We start from the raw sequence: 26,278 nt of genomic DNA, 5'->3' as shown, positions 1-26,278 counted from the left end.
CTTTTATTTTTGTTTGTTTCAGGTTTGAAGAAATTGTCAAGAGGAACAAAGTTGAGTACCATGCCGGTGGTTCTACCCAGAACTCAGTCAAAATTGCTCAGGTTAGTCTTCTCTGTCCGCCTGCCATGTGCCCGAATGTGTTTTGAATATACGGTGGTATGCTTGTAACCTTAGATTTGTCTGCCTGGCAGCCCTGGGAATACTGAGCATAGCTGCACAGCACGATGACACATTACCGTTTTAGCTTTTTAGCTGTTTTGAATTCATCAAACCTGCCACGAAAAGAGAAAGGCGGGAAGGATTAATAATATTTACAGTGTTATCTGGTTGGCCTAATTTCCTGAGACATATCAAACATCAATTAGAGAGAATTACAAGTAGACGCAATTAACATGTCACAACAAATTATACCAAACAAATGCTGATCCTCTCTCTGGCTGTTAAGACAGATTTGAGCATCTAAAAGAAATTGGTGATTGTCCAAATCTAAAATGGCAATCTGAACTTTTAGAAGATTATTCACTGAATGCTTTTTTTTCTTTTTTCTTTTTTCATGTGACTGCAGCAAGTCGCTGAATTTGACATCCAGTGATTAGCTGCTGATAAGGCTTTGGTCTGTTCACAATAAACAAAGAAAAAGCATCTAGCTGAAAAATAATTCTCTTCCAAGGAGGAGAAATGAGTGCAGAAGCTAATTGAGAGGCTGATGTCTGTGGAAGCGTAGAGTCTTTCTTCTGTGTGGGTTTTGTTTGTATGTGTCAGTACAGTGTGTAGACTTTGTATTTGTACACGTGTGCTTGTATATGTGCGCCTGTGTGTGTTTTTGTGTGTATTTAGCGCAAGATAGATACAGAGCAAGGGAAAAGAAAGCAGGCAGGCCCTCAGGCTGCCACCATCTCCATGCTTTGGAGACAGTAAACATCCTTTAAAAATGAGACGCCGAGCTGTGCACCTCCGTACAAACACTCTTTAATTATCAAGATCAGACACGTTTGCATAAACCTCAGTCACTCGCATTAACATTAACTGTCAAATTGATTTTATTCTTTGGGCAACAACTCCCTGCCTTTTAAATCTTGTTTGTTTGATGCAGTTAGATTTCATATAATTGGCGGACTCGCTTTTCTGCTTGAGTCGGTTAGATGTTGGAAAACAATCACTGCAAAATGTTGGAGCTTAATCTGTAGATTCACTTTAGGTTGCCACAGTGTAATTTGGGCTTCTAAAGGGTTTCTCAATTTAGAAACAACGACTTGAAGATAATGTCAATGGAGATGTGACTCAAAATCTGTGGAAGAAATCGGTGAAATTAAGGATGGTGGTCCTCTTAACCCTCCCCTCAAAGAGCCAATGACACGTGAGCAAGTCATGTTGCTGGTTTGAAACATGCACAGATTTGGTTTTCAACCGTTTCAATTAGTTTTCAGGGTAGGTACATCTGGTTATTATTGTAGTAAAATCATAGGCATGTGTATTTTTTACCCCTCAGCTGAACAACAGTGAACTTGACCTCAAGGTCAGAGGGAGGAGGTCAAGGTTTCAGAATCTCTCCTGAATCCGATAACTCAAGAACGAGGGGACGTAAAATTTTGAAATTGATACCATAGGTGTATCTAAATGGAGGCTGAGGGCACTGGCAGTTGCCAGTATTTTTAAATTTTGGCTTACTTTATTCACAACATGAATTAACAAGTCTGTTTGTTTAATTTGTTTTGTGCTCTGGTGGATTAAGCCCAAAAAGTTGATCATATCCAAACTCTGGACTGAGCCATTAATGAATGTACTGGGATTTAGTATAACCTGCGTGGGAAAGCAACTTATGCTTTGTGTAGCCTGAAATAACTGCCAAGATGGCTGACGACCAGCAAGCTTTGTTTCTAGGAGAATTTTGACAGTGTGAAGTGGGTGTTGGACCATTGGAGTTCCATTACTGGAGAAAAACTACAGGTATAAAATGAATCACATTCAGAGAGAGTGCTACAGTCACACTACGGACAACAGTTGTTGGAGCCTGCGGCACGGTCCATGTGAACTGAACTTGCAGTCTTGCTGCCTTTGAAGATAATGAACAGGTCTGCAAGACCACCCACAGTCAGTTGCCATCTTAAAAGCAACTTTGGTGCCTCAAAATGGTAATAAAAGGGAGTCAATCTGCTACTAGTTTGAGATTGAATGGTGTCAAGTTGGCAATTATGTACAAATTGGTAAAAGAAGTCACAAATGTGGCTAACCAAAACTTGACATAAACTTACATTCAGGGTCCAGCAAGAACTTTAAAACATTGAAATAGATTCATAGAAATTCCCCAGGTTTTTTTTTTATAACACGTTGGCATCTGTCCCTGTGAGTGAGAGTTAGACCAGGATTACAGTGGGTTGGCCCCCATTGGGCGACCTGTGCAGTCGCTTTGAATGAAAAGTGGGTGTGCAGAGGTTGAGGGTGTTGTACACTAAATGTCTGGAGGACCAGTTGGTGGCTGAAAATACTTGGAATCAGCCTCCAGTAGCAAAAAATTCAATGCAACTATTTTAAATTCATTGTTCATTTTACTCTTTAGTCACATATACTCACATTAATTCTAATTAACTGGCCACAAGTGACATAAGCTAACATAATATTCACTGCTAACTTAGCACTGTTGTTCTAAATGTAGTAGTGTTGCAGGAATATGTGAAGCACATAAGATGTATTTTAAAAGGTGACTGCAAACAAAACCATTAGTATATTTAATAAACTAGTACATTTAATGAACTAGTACATTCCCAGGAAATAGTATTGTTTGGCACGTTTGTGCTGTTGGCAAACAGATATACGTAATCATGCTGAAAAAGTAAATAATGTTTATAAGCTAAAAAATGCTAAAAAAAAAAAAGAAGTATTTTTAGCCTGTTCCTACATGTTTGTTTGGTGTATATAATGAGATGCTACTGTGGTGAAATTAAAATGATAGCATCCTTTCATAAACTGTTGTAGGCGGTTAAAGGCTAAAAACAGGTCATATCAGCCTGTTGCTACATGGTTGCCGGGCAACGTGACAGTGCCATAATATATCATGCATAATTAATTTTTTGTGGATATAAGTTAGATGTTAATGTCATGAAATAAAAATGACACAGTGCTTTTTAAGGTGTTATGGGCAGATAGTTGAGAAAAATGGGTGAATTTAGCCCACTGCCATCACGTTGCTAGGCAACATGACAACGTCATAATATCTTATATAAATAAAAACCTTCAAGGGCCTAAGATGTACTTGTGTGCCAAGTTTTGTTGATTAGTTACTGATGGTCTACGAGGAGTTTGCAGACAAAGAAACAAACACACAGACAGACAGAAATTTCATATAATATAATAAGATTACAAACTTCTCTTAAGTTTAAATGTTGTTGTGAGATTGTAAGTGCACAAGAAAACAAAATGTCACTTTTAGACATTTTGTCGCATAAAGGTTGTCATTGATTTTTCGTGTTTTATGTAAGAAGACACTGAAGGCCCCAAGAAATAAATGCCCCTTTTGAATTTAGATGGAGATTTTTAGTGTGGGCCCAGACTGGAGAAAGAGCCGTCATGGCCTCTGTGCCCCGTGAGAAGCGTTTCGTCATCTAAATTGGCTTCATAATGGCATGGCAGGTCCTAGTCAAATGGTATTCTACTCTGTTTATTTGGATATTTACCCCCTTCAGAGGGAAGATGTAGTGCTGATTCTGAACTGCTCAAGATAACAAGAGTGTTTTCGTCCCACACCCAGAAGTCTCAGAAACAGTCTCTGTCAATATATACCTTGAAGCGCTGACTTTTCCACATTTCACTTTCAGGTGATGGTGTTCTTTTATGAAAAATGTATAATGCATAACCAGCTCCCAGATTATCACATTGTAGCACCTGCAATATGTGAAACTTCAAACCCGGCTGTATTGTGGAAGCTGAACCTTCAAACACGAATGATATGCACTGCAGCACTGAATCCACATCAAAGGGGCCCAGTGACTAAATGAGATGCTCGATCCGGGGCAGGTTTGCTCAGGAGCATCACCGCCGCTGGAGGAGAGAGAGTAGTGTTCAGAGGCTTTGCACGGGAATTGCTACACATGCTGGGAAAACCCAGGGTGTGGGAAGATCAATGCTTTCGCCAGCAGAACTCGTACTTCCCTCCAAAACCCAGACGCTTCATCGGAGGCTGTAATAGGTTAAATACTGCCGCTTCATCCAAGCTAAGGTTTCTGCACTATCAAGGAAAACCTAAACCTCGGCTTTAAGAAGATGCAGAATCAATGGTAATTGGATTTAGTCAAATGAGAATTGACCAAGCTGAAGCTTAGACGGATAAAGTATTATTTTCCTCTAACCACCATCCACACCCTGCTCCTTGATTGAAATCATTCATTGCAGTGTTTGCTAGTCATCAGTAGCTTGTACTAAGTGCTGTCTTTGACACTACTTACTACTCACTATATTCATATTCAAATTATACAAGCCCCAAAGTAGATATAGCAGTGCATTTGTGCTTCCCTAGCTGTGCACCAGTGCTCCCCAATAAGCCTTGGATCTTGTTTGGATCAAGCCAGCGAAGTTGCAAGCTTGTACGCAGCGCTCTTTGGCTCTGATTCTCCTGAAAAAATGCAATGATAGAAGTGGGTTGGAGGTTGTTGCCTTTGCCCAGGCTCTAACAAACACCATGCCCTGAAGGGGCATCCAACATAAAGGCTTACCTACTGGATGTTGCAGGGGTGTAAGGTAACAAAAACCAGCCCAGCGTTGCCTGCTTTACACACAGCCTCACACATCAAAGGCTTTCTGCTCAGATAGGGCACGGCAGGAAACAACAATCATATTTTTTTCAGTTATTCACTGAGTTGAAGGAGGGGGAACAAAAAAACTGTGGCCTTTCTGTGCATGTGGGGCAGAATTTGGTGATGCCAAGCATGCATGGTGTTTATCACTGGTGACAGAATGGGGGGGGGGGACTCAGTTGACTGGAGGGCTGTATCAAGCAGCACAGTCAGTTCATTTAGACAGAACATCAAAGTCCTCCAACAGCTCTTTGGGGCCTAGAGATTGAAGTCTGAGCAGAGACAGGCTCGCGGGGAGTTATTGCTGCTGCCAGGGAAGTAGATCCTACTCTAAGTGCCTCGTGTAAACCGTGCATTCTCATTATGATCCTCACAAATCAGCACTTTTGACACATTGTGTTTCTGTGCACTATAAGCAGGCTGTGTATCTATTCACCAAACGGACAAATTGGTTCTTCTAAGGGGCCTCGCTTTGAAAATGTCGCTAAAAGTTATGATTAAGTATGTTCTCTTTTCTTTATTTAGATTGGCATTGGATGCTTTTCAGCCTACATCATCAATTCACCGTGATGTCTTAATTACTGTTTAGAAAATAAAGGCCTTTGAAAAATCTACTCTCCTTGTCATGCTTATGATGCCTGTTTAACATTTCCTCGGACTTGGTCAATTGTGGAAGAGGTGAATGGGGCCCAGCCTCGGTTGTTGGCTCTGAGGCTCTTAATTGGAAACGCATGTGCACCACACAGTTGAAAGTTGTATTTAAAAAGCAGAAAAATCCCACAGCACTACTTGACTTTGGGAAAGGTCCTCACCAGCTCATATTTTGCAGGAGAATACTTAAACCGGGTTTGATGTCTCATTGAACGCAGTGACTTATTTCTCAGGGTGAAAGTATTCCATGACCTAATGTTTGGCTTTTACAGCTCGTTTTGTTAAATAAATAAAGAATAGCGACTTGCCTCCATTTGAATGGGCTAAATGAAGAAATACCTACGTCTGGTACCACTTAGAGAAAAGAGGACAGTTAAGGAAAAAGAGAGGAGCTTTTGTGCTCAAACTATTTGAGTAAACTTTTAGAAGGATGTACGCTAAAAGGGGGCATTTGTAATTTTTAGCTGTTGCTGTCTGTCCTCACTTATTCTTCCTGCACTTAATGATCAGTATTGAAACAAATATTCTTTGCTTCTTTGTGAAAAGACCTGGAGGGCTTTTGTGACATTTAATCGTGGCTCATTCTGGGATCTACATAAAAGCTTCCACTTTTGTGTGTGTGTGTGTGTGTTTTGCTTTCTGATCGCATTGAGCTTGTAGTTGCATAGATCTGAGTGCAGCTGTGCCAAAATGAGCATGCTAATAGCCGATTAAAACCTAAAACCAGGGGGGCCTTTGAGTTTCTAGCCACAGAAATCAGTTCTCTCAAGTATGTGCCTGTTGTTAAAGCAAAAAAAACCCCTCTTGTTTGTTTTAAGACAGGTTAATTGCAAAACCACTGTTAGCCCCTGTTCTGAGCCGTTTTATGGCACCGGGGTCTTGTCGTTTCTTTCCTAGTACAAAGCACTGAAAGGTCACAGTCTGTTAAGCTTCTTGAGAGAGATGCATGAAACCAAATGGATTTTTTTTCTTCCGTTTTTTCTTCCCATCTCCACTCATTGCAGACATTCCAGGTGTGCAAGTGTGCACTTGAGTGTGTGTGTGTGTGCGCGGGGGGGGCAGGCTGCCATTGTTTTCCTCGGCACAAGCAGCGGAAGCGAAGAACGCCTCATTCGCTTTGATGAGCGATGTGTTCATGCGTAGGCTTCAATGTCACCCGCCATGAGGCAGCTGTGAAGTCGCAGCTCATGTCTGCGGTGCCATTTACTCAATGATGAAGTGAGGAGATCTCTGTTGGTTCCACATTCACCTCCCCTTTACGCGCACACATGCACGTATACACACTGTCTGAGCACATGTTCCTCCCACCTCGGCTGTATTGTGACTGTATGTCACAGCTAATACCAGCATGCATTAAATCTCAAACTCTGCGATCACAATAATAAAGGTTGACTGAGCGATTATGCAAGCCTTCGTCGTCAGAAGGATTTCACAGCTGATTGCCCTGCCGCATCCTGCCTTCTTTCTCGTGTTTCCTCAAATTTGACTTTCACACGAAAATAATTTGTTGGATTTAATTTTGCGTTTAGATACCGGAGATCCCGATGCCCCAGCAAGGAACGGCACAGATCGCCATATAGGTGACATATTACCGTCCCCATTGAAGTTAATTTGCCGTCAAATTTGCGACTTAATTTAAGCTGCCAAAGGGAAGACGTGGGGAGTAGATTGTAACTCATAAGTATGCATTGGAAAGAGTGTTGATTAACATTGAGGGCTCGAGAGACAGACACACTCAATGTGTATCATCTGGCCTCAGAGGCTGGCAGTGGAATTGAATGTGATATCTTGCATAACGTGTCCTTGCTTTAAGTCCTTGGTTCCAGGCTCAGGAAGAAAGGCTGCACCATTGGCTTGCTTGCTTTTTGCTTGGCTATTGTACAGTTGCCCAGGCTCCAGGCGAGCTCTGAGCAAAATCTGAAAGGACTTGTGAAACAGACAGTAGTCTACATATCTGGCAGCATGCTCGCGTCAAATTACAGAACGATATTTTGCACAGGACACTCGGCACGCCTGCCACCTTGCTGTATTCTGCAGTTAAAAGCAGCCACTTGTAGGTTTGATACACAGACAATGAGAGAGAAAAAAAGTGTTCTCAGATGGCTGCGGAAAGGCAAAGCCGTTCAGATTGCAAACAGTGGTTCATTAAACAACCTATTGTTTGAATTATATGTTGACAAAGGTCAAGTAAGTGATGAATGAAAGGATGATTGTGCATTTTACACAACTGTTCTGCATTTTCATGTGATTATTGAACGATGCCCCTCTCTCATATTTCCCCACAGAATGTCTGTGGCAGTAGTATTTATTTGGCACATTCTCAGCATGCTCCCACTCTTGCGGTTGAAGTGTTGCGTAGCAACTGAGAAAAACAGCTTTAAATATTTTGGTTAAAAAGGTTTTAAGAAAATAAAGAACAGCCTGCAATTACTGTTCATTTCTCCCGAGTTCATAAGTTTAAGGAGCTGTAGAATTGTGCCAAGTAATAAATGAAATACCAAATTAGGCTTTGTGTTGGCGTGGTAAAAACCGAGAAACGATATGTCTAGAGTATCGCGTCCTCTTGTGCCAGTTCAGTTACTCATCTGAAGCTATTTTGTTTATCGAATAAATGCTGGCAGCTGTCTGCACCTTCACTAATTCACAACTGTTTTGAAACAAAGCTCAGAGTAGTTTTCAGAGTGCAGCTCAGCTCAGTTTTCAAGCCAACTGAGTATATCTTTGACAGGATGGAAAATGTGTAGGTGAGTGCAAATTTGAAGTGATGTGCCTCAGGAAAACGGATGGGGATGGAGCGATGGGGATGGGGGTGGGGGCGCATGTGGAGAGGGGGAAGGCTGGATGACGCACAGCAGGTGACAGACAGACACTAATAGTAATGGCTCTTATCAGTGCTTCGCTCGCTCCCTCTTTTCACATGGGCTCTGACATCCTCCTCCTACTCCACCCCCTCCATCTAGCAGGGGGTGTTGGGAGCTCGCTGGGTTGTGCAGCCCGCTCAGACGGAAAGAGCCTGCCAAACACCGGTCCCCTCACATATAAATTGCATCATTAACATCGCCTAGATTATTCCAAGCTCTCCCACCGGGTTTATGGCAGCACCAGCTCAACTTAACTATTTGACTCACTGAAGACATTCAGGTTTCCTGGCTGAGCTCTGCTTAGATCTGCTGTGAAATACGCCAGTTCTATTCTATCTTAAGCTTTTAAACAAATCCTGAAGAAATGTGCCTGTATTTTTCACTCATCGAGGCTTATTAGGCTAATGTGCTTCGTTTTCTGTCTTGAGTAGCCAAAACTTGAGTTATATGCTGTCATGCACACCAAAGAATCCTGTTTGTTCTCATGGCTGGCTATAGTACTGCAGTATTAATATTTTCAGTCTGTCCCTATTTATGTACCGAAATGTATTCAACATCACCTTTTAAATAATGTTCCTAATTTTCAGTTCAACATTAAAAAACTCTTGACTTGACTCATTTGGGCTGCAGTCTTTTATGAAATAGTGGCAGTACAGTAATGTTTTCAAATTTCCAATAATTCAGCTGAACAATTTGAAATTACTACTCACAATATTAAGGATATAATTAAAAAAAAAAGCCTTACATTGAATAGTGAAGGTCATGATTTTTCAATATTTAAATATTAATTAAATTATATAAAAATAGTTGATGGGACTAGTGGTTGTGTTAAAATATATTTTACTATGTTTTTACCCGTGTTGGTAAGAATTGTTTCTACCCAAATCAATTCAGTTCAAGTCCATTCAATTTCCACAGGGTCAATTCATAGCAACAGTTGTCTCAAGTCACTTTATATGAGGTAAAAACGCTACAGTATTAGAAAAAAACCTCAGTAATCAGGACCCTATGAGCAAGCACTTGGCAACAATAGGAATAAAAAAAACCTGCCTTTTAACAGGAAGTAACCTGTGGCAGAACCAGAAGCTATCTGCCGTGATCAATTGGTTGAGGGGAGAAAGAGCAGAGGGTGAAGTTAATCCACCTAAAAGCTGTTTGGCTCTTCTTCACCTTCTTTCTTCACCACAGCACATAATGTGCTACAACTAGAACTGGGTGCGGTGGACGATTTAAAAAAAGAAAGAAAGAAAGAGATTATTACAATAGTCTGTTTGCTTGAAATGCCCATCTCAGTTGATAAGGTGCAACATCAGTGTCTAGGTAAGGTATTGTGTCACCAGAACAGCTTCAGTGTGCCTTGGCTTCTGTACTCTACTGGGCAGATGGAAGACGTTTGGTCCAGATCTCCCATAGATGTTCAGCTGCTTTGAGATCTGGTGACTGCAAAGCCATAGCATATGTTTCACATCATTTCCATGCTCACTAACCATTTAATGACACAGTGGCCCCTATATGGAGTCTTGTTATCCGAGTTTAACCCCTCCTGTCGGGACAGAAATAAAGGTGATCCCACAGAACACCTCAGTATTGCTTTGCAGTGACAAGTAGGCCCAAACCATATTGGCTCACAGTCTAAGGTTAAGTCTGTTCATTAAATGTCTTTTCCCCTAATTTAGTGTAAGCGTGGAAAGATACAGTTGGATTACCAGAGCAACTGGTTTGCATGACAATGGACAGATTTTTCATCCCTCTTTTTTATAAAGAAAAGCTCTTAATTTCTCATTGTTTGTGAGACTTTCAGTGATTTGATATTTAAGGTGATTGTTAAAGGTACAGTCAGTCATTTTTTAGGTTATAGAAAAGGTAATAGAGGTAACAGACTAAAGAATATGATTAAAAAATTGATTACTGTGTAATTAAGTCTTCTGACAAATTGATACAGGCTCATAAATTAAGAATCAATCAATTAAAAATATGTAGGAGCAGGCTCTGGTAAAAGTTTTAATGTTTTATACATTTGGCTGGAGAGTAGCCACGTATGTTGTATGTCAGACATTGTTGCAATTGCTTATTGTCAGCATTTGAGACATATAACCCTCCCATGTCTGAACAGCTAACAAGAGCTGCTTAAACAACAACAACAACAACAGCAAGTCAAAAGCTCACATTCACTGATAAATATTTTATTTATAGTCTTACACTGTATGGCAGGGGTCTCCAACTCCAGGCCTCGAGGGCCGGTGTCCTGCAGGTTTTAGATGTGTCCTTGGTCCAACACAGCTGATTCAAATGGCTAAATGACCTCCTCAACATGTCCTGAAGTTCTCCAGAGGCCTGGTTATGAACTAATCATGTGACTCAGGTGTGTTGACCCACGTTTATATCTAAAACCTGCAGGACACCAGCCCTCGAAGCCTGGAGTTGGAGACCCCTGTTGTATGGGTTTATTTGCGAAGTGTCCTAATCCAAAAGTGGCTAACAGCGGCTAACAGCAGCAAAAACAGCAGCACTTAATGAAAAGAAAAATTCAGGACACTCCCCTACATATCACTCACTGACAGTGTTGGATAAGTTACTTTAAAATAGTAACTTAGTTACATTACTAGTTACTTCTATCAAAAGTAACTCAGTTACTTCAAGTTACTCGTTACTTTCAAAGTCTTAATTCTTTTTTCCTGATTTATTCATAAATTATTGAAATATGTTAAAATATGGTCTATAGCGAATGTTTTTGTAGTCAAAAGGTAGTAGAAACACATTGACTGTCTGCCATTATAGGGTACACTCGAAATGTGATGTTTTTGATCTGTTTTGGCTGATTAAAACATGTTTATTCTAGTAGCTAGGATTATGCAACTCAATTAGGAGAGGATGACTGCAATCTACAAGCTACTGACATCTAGTGGTGAGGTTTTACACAGAGTACCTTTAAACTATGGAGCTGAAATGACAGTGTGAGTATATCATGTAAACATATCAAACAGTCTTTAGGTTCTAAAACGAGATGATTGTTGTTTTAAAAAAAATTAATTGCTTAAACATTATCAAGCAGGTGTTATTTTGGGATTTCTGAAAATATTAATGTAATAATAATAATAACAATAATTATAATAATATAGTTCATTAGGAATTAGCTGTTATTTTAACATCAAACGCTGCTCGACTTGCGTACTGTTAATTGCCCCAGTTCTTTAAATTATATTAGACAATCTGAGATCCATTGCAAATCTGAAGGAGGCTCTTAAGCTCAGTTGATATCTGCAGTATAGCAAGATGGAGCTTCTTGCTCAGATCAGTTAGCAATTAACTCTGTAATTACTATCTGAGGTCAGGGTTAAGCTCAGAGTGAAAGGTTGAAGCAGCAAACATTTTTATATGATCCTCTTACTCAATTATCCTTTCTCCGTGCTACAAGGTTTTACCTCATGGGGAGAATACATTACACAAAGCCCCTTGGCAATTACTCCTCAATGAATATCCTCGTGGTGTACAGTCCATATGATTAATCTGGAATCCCCTCTGCCCCTGTCCAACTGCAGGGCCAGCTCTGCTTACCATGCAAGTTTCATTTTCACCTGAACAAATGGCTCCTTTAGACAAAAAGTGCCAACCTTTTACTTTTACTGGCTGCTTGCTAGAGGGAAAAAAAACAAGAGAAAAAGAAGGGGGGGCACAGCCTCCTGCAGCAATAACAGATATCCCAATAGGGGGGGGGAAAGGAGGGGTGGGGTCAGAGTGGTTGGTGGTGGTGGGGAGTTTTTTGGAGGGGGAGACACTTAATAGTATTTAATAAAGGAACATTTATTTTTGTGCTTCGGCCTGTAACAGCCTCAGGAAATAGCTCGGTCTCTTGATCGGGAGCAAATCCTATTAACTTACAGTGCTCTCACTCAGGGTAATGGGCTCCACCTTGAGACTTGGGAGAACACTTTTCCCTCTGACACACTGATACTGGTGTCTGGAGGGCTCGGCGTTGGGTAGTCTAACACTTGGGCAGAGACTAATCAAGTCAAACAATCTGCCAGGCTGGAGCAACACCGAGTGAGGATGTTGATATCCAGCGAGCTCATTCAACAGACCCCTTCACACGTTCCTAACCCAATACCAAAGGATCAGTGCACGGGATCGGTTCAAGATCAGGTTATTCGAGCCCCTGAGAATTGTAAAGCGATCCCAGAGCAGCTTTTGCTTTCTCAGGAGTGATCAGAGCTGTCGGTTCTGTTATAGACTGCTAGGGCCGGGGCCAAAGGGAACTCCTGGAGTCTCCATTTATTTCTGTCCGGCGAGGGAAGGACTGTCTGTGAAAGTGTTTGCACTGTGTGTGTTTGAGGGAGAAAGTGAGAACGAGAAACTCAATTTACAGTATGTGGGTAACCACCGTCCCCAAACCAATTGGTAGAAAAACTCCAATATCTTTTAGTGAAAACATGGTGAACCTCTAGTTTATTATTTTCTGTCAGGATTCTGATGTTTCAGAAATGGCTGTAGTTAGTATAAAGCTGCCACATACTGTAATTACCTTACTGCGGGAACCTCCGGAGAAATGGGAGCTCTCTATCAAAGCATAACTACTCCAATTAAAAAACTGCACTGGATTGAAAATCACCTTTGTGGGCGGCAACAGACTCTGCTAAAAAGCATCAAATTGCTCCTTTCCATACACATTCCACATTGTTTTTGTTTTTGTTTTTGGGATTGGCACCATGTGAAAGCTTCTGGAGCTTCATTTAGACATGTCCTAAATGTGGTCACGTTTGATCCTATGTGACTCCACTGATGGATCGCCTCAGTATGGGCCCTTTCATAAATCCATGTTCAATGGCATGTTCTTCTCCTGTCACCATTACCCCTTGTGCCTGCTGTCATCCGGCTGTCTAATGTCTGCAGAGTTAGTGTGCACCTGTCACATAGAATTTATGGCATGCAATTTGTCGTGTACCATGGGAGTTGCAGTTTCTTGAGAACTTTTGTTTCTTCCCCCCCAGTATTTGATGGACATTAAACATTGGTGTTTCTGGCCAAGAGTGAAATATTGTGTTTCCAGGTTCTGTAATATGTTTTGGGTTCATGCGTGTTTCACTAGGATTACCAGACCCTTTGCCTGCACATGAGCAATTTCCGAACCCGTTTGTGAAAATATATATGTTTTTCCTGTGTAAAACAATTCTGCTTTTCTTTTCTGTTTCTAAGATGTGAGTACTTTGGAAATACTCCGGACAGCATTAGTTTGGCTTGTGATGAGCTGTCAACAGCTTTGTTAGATACAATAAAAGGCAGTGAATGTGCAGCAATTAGATGTTTGTTCTGTATTATTGTTGCACAACTGCACCATTGCTGCTGGTGCTCTCAGCCAGGATTATCACCCCTAAGAGGGGGAAGCATTACAGAATGACAGCCTCTCATGTCGAACAAGTCAAGCTGATTCAGTGAATATTGAAGAGGTTCCCACCACACGTTCATGTGCATGTTAAGGGAGCAGCGATAACCTTGTTTTGATTTGCATCTCCTTAGCAATTAAGATAATATGTCGTAATTAGAATTTTAATGTACCGCTGTGAGATTTTTGATAATTATACAGAATTCTCTGCGGTTATTTTCTCTTTGCCTGCTTGTCTTCACAGATGAATTCATGGCTGATTAGATCACTGCTCTAATCAGATTTGAGTTACATTGTAAAATATCTTCCCACATGTCTCTGTCAAGCTGAGTTAAACAGTGTAACTGTGAAGCACTTAACACGGTATCACATATGTTCGATGGGGATTGTACAATTTGTACTTTTACAAACAGCAGGTTAAGACGTAACAACAGATAAAAAGCCAAGGTGGAACTTCAGGCAGCCAGTTCATGTAATTAAGTCTAAAGACTGGTTAGCTGAATACAGGGTTGAGGCAATGTCTTGCACTGTCTGATGTTGCCCCCTCCTTCACTCCTGCGCTGTTCTTTACATAATGAAACATTCAACAGTGTTGATGTGAGCTGCAAGCTGACATTTGGGACGTCATAGACATGTGCAGGATTTGAGGGTGATGTAAATTTCACATTTTACTTGTGGGGGACAAAGTGGTGCGGGTCCTGGGTTTGAATCCACCAACCTGCAAGGGTTCGCTCCACACGTGCTTCCTCCCACAGTCCAGTGTCTTGGATGTTAGGTTAAATGGTGATTCTATGTGTGAATGTGAGTGTAAATGGCTGTTTTTTCTCCAGGTTATGCCTGTGACAGACTTTTGATTTGTCCAGGGTGTATCCCGCCTTTTGACCTATGGCACCTCTATCGCTGTGATTGAGGAATATTAATGTTAGTCTATGACTTGGATGGACTGAAGTTTTGAATAGATTATTGGAAGATGATAAGAGTTGGAAATGTTTATCAACAGCACTTTGGGTCATTCTCAGAGTTTTTGTGAAAATATTTGACTTGCACTGACATCAGCTAACTGCACACATTAACATACTCATGTTAGTTAGAATGCATTAGTGTTTGTGCATATGACAAAATGCTAAAAAATAGCGGCTAGTGGCACTAAAAGGATGTATGAGGCACAAATGCTGTACATGCTACAGGCAACATTATCATTTTCAATTATTTGTTTGTTTGTTTTAACATTACGGGATATTTCAAGGTGTTAGCTTTGTTTACTGTAGCTGTCCAGTTCAGTCCTGATATCAAAACATAGTTGGTACCAATACCAGTATAATTGTCAGTAACTAATTTGTTACAAATGATCACCTCACCTTCTTAAACATAAGATCCCATTATTAGAAAAGTTGTTTTAAACACTGACATGATGATAGATTATTTATTTAAAATGTTAACATTATTGTTATGTTGACAAGTTTATTGGACCCGGAAACATTACGTGACTCAGTGATACCTGGAAGTCTTTCTTGGACTACAGGTTTGCTAACTATCTTGACAGGAAGTTAGCTACAGTTAAAAATAGCAATGCTAACAGGTAAGTGGTCAGCTAAGCTACTAACATAGATTTCCTCATTGTAGTTAGATTGTATATGTTACTAATGCAAGGACTGAATTGCATTAAGTAATATAGTATATTACTGTCTCTTTTGATAAATAGGTTTATACCTTCTGATATATTTTAATTAACAACCAAAAACAGTAGATTATGTTTTTAAATCATTCAGTAGCATTCATATTTTCATAAGAAATGACAGAATTAAACTTAAATACTTAGCTGTTTGGAAAGACTTTGGCAAATACGGAAATGATTATGAAACTATAAACTTTATTTAATGAAGACTGACTCTGTGTGTGTGTGTGTGTGTGCTATGAAGAAAACGGGGGTCCAGGCTAGCACTAGCAAGGTGTACCTAATGTAGTAGCCTGTGAGTGTGTAGTTATATATGTAATGAATATTGTCCAAGTGTTATTTGGGCTCTAATTAACACTTTCAACAGGACAGGTTTGCTCTCATAAAGCAGTTCAACATTTTTGAAAACATGGTGGCTAATTACTTGAGCGTGGATATAATGAATCAATTACAGATTCAGTTGTTGAGTCTTTAGCGCTGGCAATGTTAAATTGATGCGGGCTCGGCTCTCAGATTAGTCTGTAGACAGCACAGTGCAGCGCTAGGATCATTCCACGTAATGTATATTTCATCAGCGTACCTACCCTCAGTACATTAACTATGATTGTTTGTTATTTGTCCGCCTGTGTTTTCGCACTGCTGTTTCCTAGCTGCTTGTTTTTATTCAGCGCAAGACGGCAGCCAATATTCCTCTTGGCCTTTTCACCACAACAGTACAAACCAGTCAATATTGGCAGGAGAATATTTTCCTGCCCCAAGTTGCCACACTATCAATACTTGAGGATGATAACAGGGGCCAGGGTAAATGAACAGAGATCTGCAAAGAAAAACTAAACCTGAGACCTCTTTGTGGTGCGAAATTGGCCACCACAAAGGAATTAATGACGGATCCTTCCAGCATAATTGTCTAATTATGCCGGGCAGATGGGGCACTGCTTTAACTAGGACACATTGTGCTACCTCTCCAGACTCTCCACAACAAAAGGCAAACCAGTGTGACAGCCTCTTCAGCAGTGAGTGGGAGGGAGAGTGAAAGAAAGAAAATGGAGAGAGAGTAGCGGAGAGGAGGCGGTGGGGGGAAACTGGGTCTGTCACTAAGCCATTCCTCCACTCGATATGTTACCACAGAAACAAATGTATGGTGTAAACACTGCGTGGATCACAGCTCCTGGGAGGTGAATCACTGCAGTGTAATGAGGTTGGTTTACATGCTGCTTCTCAGCTTCCCACCCAGGCTAACTCAATACTTAAACCCTCTAATTAAAGAGAATCGGCCACTCGATAATTGATCACATTGGTTGCCTCGGCGTACGCCTGCACTGTAAGGCTTCGTGCCACTGTTTATTAGAGCTGTCTGCCTGCTTTGTCTCCTGGGAAGGAGAAGAGAAGAGAAATGTTGCAGGGGAGGGGCAGGTGGGGATGATGCGAAGGTAAACATGCAAAGAAATTAAATCTCTGTTCTTGAAAGGTGTTGTTAACGTAGCTACGGGATAGAATATAACATAACAGTTAATGTCTCAGAGGACCATCGGGAATGTCAGGTAGCGGTAAAGCTGCTAGATTTGGAGTCATTCCTTCAAAAGAAAGCAGCCCTTGATTTAGCTTTAAATTTTACAGAGTGTCTCCCGGTCATACATTTCCTTTTTTTTTTTTTTGAGTATGTTCTGAGGATGCGATGCTTAAAAGATGTGATTGATGTGCTCTTGACATTGTTCATGGATCAGAAGCTTATCACACCTGATGTAACAAATCAATTTCAAAGTTTAATAGGCTGTGATATCACAGTGCTACAGTTTATTCTGTCTATTTCACAATAGATTGCGTTTACTCCTTATATTTCTAATACAGTACGTACCGTTTTAATTTGACCACCTTTACCCTTTTTTAAACTCGTGGCTTAGATATTCTCGACTCATCTTTTCATTGCTGTGTTTTGAAGCAGGTGCACAGGAAGCGACAGGACTGACTATCGAGCATTTTCCCCACCTCTGACTTATAGATTTCCTCTGACTCCCCGTGACGTGGGGTAATTGCAGAGTTTCAGAAATTGATTAACGGAAAGTAAATGTATCATCAAGGCCAGGGCTGAGTGGGAGTGGATTGACAGTGTTACATGAGGTGAGGTGACAGAAGGAGAAATGGGGCTGCTGGAGGAGCATAGCAGCTAGTAGCATGTGTTTGTGGTAAATGGGTCTAGAGTACACCTGCAGAGCAGACAGAGCAGGCTATTATAGACGGGCCAGAGCAGGTGTGGTGGAGTCGAGGAAGAGGTACAACTACAGGCACTGTGCTGAAAGCTCTTTTCGTTTGTTCATTTGCTACACTGGGCTCACCATCAACTCAGCAGTGGAGTGTCAACTGCCAAAAACTACACCCAAATCAGTTATTAGCCATTTTAGATAACATAGAATTATAACCACTGATTCTCTTTTTAAATGATTCTTTAATAGTGATAAGTATGAAGGTATACCAGGTATAGAAGCATGCTTGAAAGAGGGAAAAAAAGGTGATGCAAAGGTATAATTAAACCACATCCATTAGAATGACTTTTGAGTGGAGTTGCCATCATTAGATTTGTTCTATAAGTTACATCTCATTTGTAATTAGGAGCTTTACAGCGACCTGACCTCAACCTCAGACAAATAATTACAGTCTACTCAGCCTGATGTTTTTGTGCAGAATGATCTGATCAGTCTTTCATGTCTACATTGGCAGCAACCCATTTGGCACCTCACCAGATAGAAACATATTATTACAAAGTGGGTGTAACTTCCTTATGCCAATCACAAAGTGCTGGTTTGGCATTTCTGAATTCCTGTAGCTGGCAGCTGTTAGTGATTTCACTGACAACCTTTTAAAGAAGCCTACTGGGGCTTTCCCACCATTAACAATGATTAAAAATGACTTAACCGAAATGCAGAATGCAGTCCAACACAAGAGTGCTTTGTGATTTGGTTTTTAACCGTTCTTGGCACTGCGTGTTTTTAAATACAGGCAGATAGAATATTAGAAATATTAGAGCGTATTAGCACAAGCTACACGCTCAAACCACACTTAAGAGGTGAATTAACAGCACTCTGAAAAACAATTAAAGATTAGATAGCAGTCAGATCATGCGGCGCTTTGCCACGGCTACGCAATCCTCTAATCCTCCGAATATCATCATATTTAAATGTGATTTTCTTAATGTACGTTGTAAGAATACCTTTATGTTATTAATAGAGATCTGAATCTGGATCGGGATCAGAAGAGAAATGGGAAGCACAGCATATGCAGTATGTGCTGAGATTTATTTTCAGCAGCTCATGAGAGGATGTCTGTCTTGAGTTATCAAAGCATGTGTGGCGATTTTCTATTTTTCTTATTATCGTAAATCCAACGTAAAGACCAAAGCAGATATCGTCTGTGTCTGTGGAGCCTGTTGCAGCGTCTTCCTCCTTGATGGTACCGTACCTCGACTCTTGTCCTACAAACTCATTGCTAGGGGGACGATGAGCAAACTGTAAGTCACTGTTGCTTATTTTGAGTCAATCTCATACACACCATCTGGCTATAGTAAATACTTAATAGAGCAACAAATGTGTGTTAATTCACAGCTGAAAATAGTCCCCCACAAATACACTATTAACTCATGTTTTAGTATTTTTTTCAAAAGCAGATGGCGCTACTGTTTTGCAGTTTATTTGTCTTTTTGAAACTGTGTGAGATCAATATGTTTCTGATCCTGTGCTAAATAAGACTCCAGTCGCACAGGCCTAGAGACCGTTTGACAACCACCTGTCGACCACCTGTTACTAGGGAAATAATGCTGAAAGTTGGTGGTTGTTGCTAGGTGAAATTGGTTGCCAAAGCCCCGGTTACACAGGCCTAGAGATCGGTTAGCAATCTCCTGTCAACCAGGGGTTGTAATGGAAAGATTTTCCTTTACTGACTTGGTTGATAGTACTCAGTATTGGTCACAAATATTGAGCTGCACTGTAAACCACCTTGCAGTTGGTGGCTAGCAGGTTGCCATGGTCACCTGTAGTTTGCATGGAAGATGGCAACTGGTTTGCAAATACTCTCCAACTAAGTTGCTGATCGTAGCAGTAAGGCATAACTTTTAATTAGAAGGTGAATGTTGTCCATTTCCAATTTGATTTGATATATTTTTATAAACTAGTCAAAGTCAAAGTAAATTTTATTGTCATCTCCACTATGTACAGTGCAGCATATAGAGAGACAAGACGACGAAGCTAAAACTAAACTAAAAGAAACTGGACCAGAAACATAGTTTCACTGAAAAAAAACCCTCCTGTTACATTTATTAAATATTTGGCCGCTCTGAGTTATTATTTTTTCTGTATTGCTTTGAACTGAATTACAATGTACAGCTCTTTTATATTGTATGATTCTCATAAATCTTGAGTTAAACTTGTTTTTCTGTCCTTGAATTGTGTTTTCTTGTATTCTGAAAGCAGCTGCGTGACAGCATTACCCCTGTCATAGATCGGCCTACAACATTATAAACTAACACGATATTAACGCAGCATTAATGCTGCTTATATTAGAGGTCACATCCATTAGCCCTGAAATATAAATAATGGTGTAATGATTTTCTTTTTTAAAATCTAAGTTGATTTCTATTTAAGTGTTTAACACTATAAGAACAGCTGTTCTCTTCTGCTTGTTTAGTCTTTCTGCAGAGGTTACAAAGCAAAGTGAAGTTTATTGAACTTAGTATCATTCCGCACTCACTGGTTTTTATTTCAAGGGTGTGAGAGACACAGCACTTCCCCCTGGCTCTGAGTACATCCTCAGTGCTGTGTTATTGTAGTGGTGACCTTGGTTCTTCTCTAAAAGCCTTCTGTCAGTGCAGATTCTTACAGGCACACAGCCCTGTACTGTTGGCTGAAAACTCATTGAATCTGCTTCGCCAAAGCCAACAGGGCAGAAGGGTGCAGGTGTTGCACTGAAATTGGTTTGCTTTTTGCTTAAAAAATAAAGTGTGCTTCACCCAGAAAACCTCTCTCTCCAAACACGCTCTGTAACCAGAATCTGCTAGCCGCGCTCCACTTTGGGGTTATGGTTTCACTGGAATTAAAAAGTCTGTTTACACTGTGTGAAACAAATATATGAATTGGATTTTGATACTAGTCTGTATATATTTGGGTTATGAAAACTGCTCAGACTGTGATATGTGGCCATTCCAGTAAATATGTGTGTGGGATGGGAGTTAGGTGAATCAGTCTTGGCCCACGCTTCGTGTTTTTATTTTCTTTTTTTTAAAAAGAACATTACGCGACTGTGATTTCAAGGAGAAAATAGCCTGAATGAGATCGAGTTCTGTTTTTTGGCAGAAGGAAAGGCTTGTTGGCACACAGAACAATATCTAAATAGAAATCACATTTTTCACTCAAGTTAGATTTAGCAGGGAGTGCATTGTCCTCCTTTCTGGCTCAGAAACTTTGCTGTCTAAAAATGTTAAAGTCGTAGTCGCAGAGTTTCGGTATATTAAAATCATTGGCGCGCAGGGTGTTATATCTGGCAAGGAAAATCCATTTTGAGAGCGTGTGGAAATAGTGTATATGTAAAGAGTGTCTACCACAGACCTTGGTTTCTTCTCTTAACCTGCAAAGCATTAAATAGGTCAGTAATATTTCCCTTCTTTTTCTGCGGGCTTTGTAAAACGCACAGGATACAGGGCCCAATCATTAGCATGGATGGAATCCAGAGCATTAATGGCAACCAGGCAGAGTCGAATGACATTGTTATTGCAGCCGTTCCCGAGAAAGTGAGGGGAGCTGAAAATTTATATTTGATTTATAGCCGGGTTTGAATTTATGCTCCGGCTCTCAATAGGAAAGTAAGTGATCTTCGCCCGGCTTCTCACAAGAGAGGGCCCCACAGCATCTGGCGCTGGAAACATCTCTGTATCAAACAGAGTTCCTTCTAGTTTCTTTTTGCAATGCTTAACCACCAAGAATTTTACACCTGTAGGGGATATAGTATTACTATGTTTATTGGACCGGGTTCAAGTCTGAGCCTTGAGAAATTATCAGACGAGTGAAATGAGCCACGCTTTGTGGGAAAAATGTCGTGCAACAGGTTTCTAGACGCACTTTGTATTGTGCTCCAAGTGATTACCTGCTATTTGGCGCTATGCATCTTCCAGAGACGAAGCTAAGTCATTATTTACCTTGATTTATCATTGGCTGAATGGCAGTTGATAGCTTGAGTGTCTACTCAGTATTGCAAGCACTATGGCATGGATATAAAGATCTCTGATTTGCTCGGTGCAAGTGCTGTTATTTATTGAGAGTTCTTTCTCTAACAGCAGGTTGACGAGAGCAGAAATATACTGCTTACCGTCACTGTCAGTGTGCTTTTGAATCCTTGAAACATCGTATCTTCACATTATTATCTGCTCGAAGTGATGATACAAATACCATTCTTTATGGTTTGGTAATAACTGCCTTATTTTTCATAGGGACACAGAGCATTATTTATCACTGGCAGTGTTCATGGGGATTAATGATGCATAACTCTGTTGGAGTTGTCTGGCATACAGCACCAGCTGAAGGAATCTGGAAGGTTATCAGAGCAATAAATCCCAAGTTTTTCTCCGTTGTTTGTCACGATGCACTGCAGCAGCCAGTAGTTATGACCGTTCCAGTATGTTCTCGTCCTCTCCCTCTCTCTGTAAGCAGTCAGAAAAATAACACAACTTATATTTTTTAAGCTGCCAGATGATAAGGTGGAATTTGAGCGCACAACCTCGAAGTTCAAAGCGGGCAACAGTTTTTAAATCTCATCCTTATTACTTTGACTCTGCCTGCTTCCAGCTGGATGATTGGGCGTAGATAAGGAGCGCACCAAACACTCTCTGCCGCTGATGTTCGTTCTTGGCAATGAGAACGCGAGCACAGTCTGTTCAGTCTTGCATTTTAACTGTTTTGTCAATTGCCGTCATCCACTTGTGTTATGTCTATAAACTGAAAATTAAATTAGGTGTGCAGACTGTTACACGAGTTCAATCTATACCCGCCCAACAGCCACACCAGTATTTCTTTCATCATGGCTTATTTTCTCTGTTTAATTTATTGAATAAATTACCCCTTTAACTTGTCAAGGAGGAGGAAGTCATTCATGCATTGTCCATGATCTGGGCAGAGAGGAAGATTCAGTCTATTAGTGCAATGATAGGGCCTTTACTGCAGTGAGCTCGCTGATTGAATGGCATCCTTCTCAAGGTCAGGCCGGAGCTAAAAGCTATTTTCTGCTTACCTGTGCAGCCAGCCGGCCACAGAATCTGCACACAAACTGCCTCCACACCGATGAGCTTAGTAAGCGGAGAAGCTCATCACTGATATTTCCAGCTGGTAACATGAAGAGAAACCTCTGCGCCTGCAGGAAAGGACACAAAGGCATGAGTAATATGATAAGTGCGATCTCTCTGCAGCACGTAAAGACATTAGGAATTTTGTTTTTAAATCCGCACCGAGGGCCCAATCATATCCTCCCATTGTGTCCTTGGTAAGTAAATCAGTGTTAAATGTGAATCACTTTCAGACTGGGTCAGAGGTCAAGCTGGAAGCACAGCTGTTCCGTCAGCTGTTTCAAGGCCCGAATTTCCTTGGCAACACAAGTATGTAGCTGAGATAATGTAGCACGACCGCCATTAGCAGAAACTGTAATCCGCCCGTGTTCAGGGTTTGACTTCACGCATGCCTGAATTACTGCTCCTGGTAATCGAATGTTGGATCTTTTGGGAAACACTGATTTATAGTGTCGGAGAACAACCGTCGTTCCTAAATGATTTCGCTCATCGCTTCATGTTCATGCAGATGATAAATTGTATCACAGAATGCAGTCACAACACTCATTAAAACTCACTTTCTCCCTGCAGCACTGTTTAGAAGTGAATTTTCTGCACTGCCACATTGAATTTATTCAGGCCTGACCTGCTCTAAGCCTCAAACCAGCGCTGTCATTTGGCATACGTTTAAAAAGAAAAGAAGTCTTTTGGGTAACACGGATCACCCGCACTGTCACTGCATCTGGGGGGGGGGGGGGGGTAAGGGGAGTGCCGCCACCGCCACTGCCGCCGCCTCTGCGAGATCAAAGCCCCGTGCAAATCCGCCATACTTCGTACATGGAAGTTACAGAAGCGGGACCCAGAACCGATTCACCTGTGCAGGGGCCGAGCACAGCTGCACTCCCACCAGCTGGAGCCCACAGACCACAGATAGGATTAGCGGCTTTAGCTGCAAAGGTCCCTCATCATCTCCCCGCCTGAACCTTGTATGGCAACAAACCCCTGCAAACACAAATGCCACTTTATGATCTCTTAATAATACCCCCATCCTCACCTCATGCACACTCAGGCTCGGTAAATCAGCTCATGTTCTTTTATAGCCCTCATTGTCTCTGCAGATAAAAAGGACAACCCGCCAGTCTGGGACTCCCAACCCATGAATGTGGTGTGGAGGTATTTTTTCTCCTTGCTTCCCCCTTCCCCACCACTCCTCAGATAAGTATCACCATGCAGCCATTGTGTAGCTGGCTTCTGTATCCAAGCTCAGCCCCTCATGCCTGCCAGGTAAACCCGTCTGCCTCTATGTTGCTGCGATAGGGGAGTTTGGCTCTGACTGACTGAAACAACATCACCTTGTTTATCCTGTAAATAATTCACTCCTTCCGGGCAACAGAAAACAAAATCAAGGTTGTGTGTTTAACAAGGGAGGCGAGGAATGAGAGGAGCTAGGAAAAAAAAAAAATCAGGTGTTTCCTTTTTAGATAAACTTGGCGCCTGGAGACAGCGACACATCCCTGATTCCTATGCAGCGCAAAGATGCTGCAGTGAGATGTGTTAGGTGTGTGTGTGTAGTGCAGGGGGGGGGGGGGGTTGTTGTGTGCTCACTGAACTTGCCCTTTGATAGCTCTCTGAAGAGGGTGCAGAGATACTGTTGGGGACATTCTTGTCGCGTTTAACATCAGAACCTATGGAGTGTGTCGGCGCGTCGTCGGGTTTGATGTTTATCTTCGGGGGGCTGTTCCTGGAAGCTGCCCCCCCGCCCTCACCCCCCACCCCTTTTGTGACACACGTATGTGTACATGGACACGTGAGCCACCACTGTTTGTTTGGGTGTTTTCGTTGTTGTTGTCTGGACTCATTCCCCAGGGGTGGTTTTGCTACTGCCTAGAAAAGCCAGGCTGTTTATTTCCCCGTCACTTGGAGCGTTCCATTTCTCTGTTTTAATTCAAGTATAAAAACATGAATTCATAAGGTAACACCAACGATACAAGAAAAACAGAAACCATTTGTGACAAATTCAGACAAACATTCAGTGAGACGTAAGGATGAACTTGGTGGTCAAAAGATTACAGTCGTCACAATCTCACAAAGCATGTTTTTGTCCACAACTTGCCCATTTTTTGTTTGATCCTAAAGTGTACTGCATTGAATAACGTCTGGCTATTATTCAAAATCATACCTCGGCAACCAAATTGGAGATAATGGCCACACTTTGTAGCCATTGTGTCCTTATCTCACTTTGTAATTTGATTTTGATGTCAAAGCTGTGGGTGCCAGGTTGAAAATGTATATTGTGTACATTTTTAGCTTCTTTGCATTAACTTTCATATTTTAAGTGACGTCTACTAAAATGGCTACAGCTTTGTGTTCTGCCAGAGCCAGCTTTATTGGCCAAACACCGTCTTTTAAAGTTTTCACTAATAATATTCGGAGTATATAGGAGTCAGGTGGTAATTCTAAATTTTAATATACCATGACATGGTGGCACATGGCTTTGGTGCTTCTATTAAGCCTTTTCTTCACATACAGAGTGTGTCGGGGGAATGTCACATCTGCAATTGTTCTTTCTGACTTGTAGCACACAGCAGGAGACATGTTCTCACCACTCTGGTTTAGGCTTAAAACCGGAGTATTAGGCTTAAATTTTTCCTTTTTGATAAAGCTTGTAGTTAGGGTCGGATCAAGGGATCCTGAACCCTTCCTTAGTTACACTGCATTAGGCCGTGGCTGCTGGAGGCTTCCTGTGATGCGCTGAGTGTTTTTTCTTCACTTATCCACCACTTTGCGTTTATTCTTTAGTTATTATTAATCCCTGGCTTTCTTCCACTGCATGTTTTTGTCCTGTCTGACTCCGCTAACCTCCAACTGGTCACTGCAGATGGCTGTTCCACCCTGGAGTTTCTTCCTGCTTAGAGGGAGTTTTTCTTTCCCACTGTTGCCAGTCTTGAATTGGATAAAAAATTTACCCATGTGGAGTTTACATTGAGAAACTGGAAGGTTAAAGATTGCTTATGGAAATTTGTGCTCTGGTGTGCATCTCTGTCAGGCAATACCTAGAAAAGTTCAAGGCTACAGTGCATGTTTGAAACTTTATAGACACTTTATAGACAAAATCATGTTTCTCTTACCTTCTTTTATGTGTGTTGAGTACATATGCAGAATAATAAAAGTATAGTGCAGGGGCAAAGGTATATAATCTGTCCACAGCCCTTCTGTTGCTTGTGATTAAAATAACACACATTCATCGTCTTAGGTGGGAATCAGCATTGAAATGAGTGGTTCTTGGTTAATTATGTAATCTTGTTTTGGCCTCAAGTGTATTTGCATAACAGTAGCTGATGCAAATTGATTTGCATTTGCACTCTATTATAATGCAAAGTGTCTAATGAGGAAGCATCTAACAATCCTCATCCTGTTCAGCAGTTTAAAAAATAGCGAACGGAGACTACAGTGCTCCTATGGAGTCATGTCATTACTTTTGCTTTGTGTTTTAATTCCCACTTTCCATTTGATTGGAAAAGCACAAGCTTGTTCACAAAGTTTTGATTGCTTTGTTCTTAGTCACACCCATTAGTATAGTCATTACTCACTTCTGATTCCCAGGAGGAAACTGTTTTCCAAGTAGTTAAA

General features: G+C 41.2%; 1 protein-coding gene across 5 annotated transcripts in view; it reads left to right on the top strand.

Moving 5' to 3' along the window:
* The window catches only part of LOC146512611 (adenosine kinase-like), a 123,956-nt gene that overhangs the window by 16,293 nt on the left and 81,385 nt on the right, over positions 1-26,278 (top strand). For all 5 annotated transcript variants that reach the window (XM_085169806.1, XM_085169805.1, XM_085169807.1 and 2 more), the window contains one exon: positions 23-101. In XM_085169806.1, the coding sequence (XP_085025932.1) occupies positions 23-101 (79 nt within the window). The remainder of the gene's footprint in view (positions 1-22; positions 102-26,278) is intronic.

Source organism: Neolamprologus multifasciatus, chromosome 8 (genome assembly GCF_963576455.1).
Source record: "Neolamprologus multifasciatus chromosome 8, fNeoMul1.2, whole genome shotgun sequence".
Taxonomy (NCBI): Eukaryota; Metazoa; Chordata; class Actinopteri; order Cichliformes; family Cichlidae; genus Neolamprologus; species Neolamprologus multifasciatus.
This window is presented reverse-complemented; position numbering and strand designations above follow the sequence as displayed.